We start from the raw sequence: 1,622 nt of genomic DNA, 5'->3' as shown, positions 1-1,622 counted from the left end.
GAAAAGGCTCTCATTATCCTCACTTGTGTCCTCCTCCCCTGAGACAATAGGCTTGTCTGAATCAGCGTGATCTACAATACATAGGTAATGAAGTGTTATTAGTGGTTGTCAGTATAACACAGTCACCATTTATCACTACTATTAATGGGAACCGATTGTCACATATTATGGAAGATGAGACAAACAGCCGCTTAGTCTAGATGATGTCTTCTACTTACTGATAAATAAGCTGGTGTCCATATCTGACACCAGCCGAGGAATGTACTCTGGCTTCTGACTTAGAAGGTTTTCAAATTCTAAGTCACTCAGGAATGGATAACTCTTGATCTCAAATGCTCCTCCTGGAAAAAGAAAAACAAAAGTGATGCGGACATTGCTAGAGGCTGCTCCATATCTGAACAGTATATCTTAAGTAATGACAAAACCGAAGGAAACAAACTAAAAGTTATATTATGGAGAACTAGAAATAGGCAAGCAGATAGAGGAGTGCTGATCCTCATGGACAGGAGCGATGAGTCCTCGTTGTAAAAAGTGAATATTAATACTAATACAGTATATCAGTTACCTGTCCCAAGTCTTTGTGCAGGATTTGTTCTGAGCAGGTCATTAATGAGGTCCTGAGCATCGGGGGGAGGAGAGCGATCCCAATCCCAAATTATGTCTCCTGTTATATAGAAAATTACAGAAAATAAAACCTCTGTTTTGGACTGTAAGATAAAGTAGAGGAAATAAGTAAATTCATGTAACCAGTCAAAGCAATGATCGGATTATTCTACTTACCAGTGACAATATTTTTATAGAGCTCAGATAGGGAATCCCCATGAAATGGTACATATCCCACCAGAAACTCATGCAGGATGATCCCCATTGACCACCAGTCCGCAGGTCTTCCATAGCCTTTCTTCAGGATGATTTCTGGGGCCATGTAGAGCGGGGTGCCACAGTCCTGGAAACCAACAGAAGATAAAGATAAGAATCGATGAAATGATTATTATGACAAGTTCTCTACATAAAAAGCCAATGACAGAAGATAAAATATCAGTGGAAAAGTTCTCTAGAAATGAAGAACGTAGAGAAGAGACAATAGTGTGATGAGATTTGTAAAGAACCATCTAAGTTCCTGTAAGTGATGCCAACCTCATGGTCCTGGAACTCTCTGGCGATGTCCTCCAATGATTCCCTGTGGGTGTTGGTTTCTGGTATCATGACACCAACTTTTGAAATCCCAAAATCGGCGACTTTAATGTGTCCAGCCGGTGTAATCAGGAGGCTGTGAAAGAGAAGATGGTTTTAGTCTCACAGGCTGTGTGGTAATAAATAACTTCCCCCCTTTATTATACTACAGGGGGCACTTACTTCTCTGGTTTCAGGTCTCTATGCAACACACCATAGCTGTGCAGGTATTCCACAGCAAGTATCGCTTCTGCAAAATACAGACGGGCCAAGGGGACAGATAAAGGACCCCTGGTGCTTAGGAGGGTCCCACAGTCTCCACCTATAGAAGAAAGGAAATATGAGCGGTGAGGGGTTTATACAGCAGATCACCACGATGGATCATGGGAAGTGAGCGGAGACATTGGGGCAGGAGAGAATATATACAGATATAATGTATAGAGCACAGA

The 1,622-nt window shown here is 41.7% G+C and overlaps 1 protein-coding gene across 1 annotated transcript; it reads right to left on the bottom strand.

The window, feature by feature from the left end:
- Positions 1-210: 210 nt before the first annotated feature.
- Positions 211-1,264, bottom strand: LOC141213283 (microtubule-associated serine/threonine-protein kinase 3-like). The gene is made up of 4 exons (XM_073665172.1): positions 1,138-1,264; positions 781-946; positions 566-664; positions 211-341 (listed from the first exon to the last, which is right to left on the bottom strand). Exons 1-4 carry the CDS (start codon positions 1,204-1,206, stop codon positions 211-213), a joined length of 465 nt encoding a protein of 154 aa, XP_073521273.1. The 5' UTR covers positions 1,207-1,264.
- Between the last annotated feature and the right edge of the window lie 358 nt (positions 1,265-1,622).

This window comes from Phyllobates terribilis, unplaced genomic scaffold (assembly GCF_046119375.1).
Source record: "Phyllobates terribilis strain yellow unplaced genomic scaffold, ASM4611937v1 Scaffold_192__1_contigs__length_3615891, whole genome shotgun sequence".
NCBI classification, from domain to species: domain Eukaryota; kingdom Metazoa; phylum Chordata; class Amphibia; order Anura; family Dendrobatidae; genus Phyllobates; species Phyllobates terribilis.
This window is presented reverse-complemented; position numbering and strand designations above follow the sequence as displayed.

Coding starts and splice junctions, on each gene's coding strand:
- LOC141213283 (XM_073665172.1), bottom strand. CDS start 1,206: ATGATACCAGAAACCAACACCCACAGGGAATCATTGGAGGACATCGCC. Junction 947..1,137: donor GAGAGTTCCAGGACCATGAG/GTTGGCATCACT, acceptor GTTGGTTTCCAG/GACTGTGGCACCCCGCTCTA. Junction 665..780: donor CTATAAAAATATTGTCACTG/GTAAGTAGAATA, acceptor TCTATATAACAG/GAGACATAATTTGGGATTGG.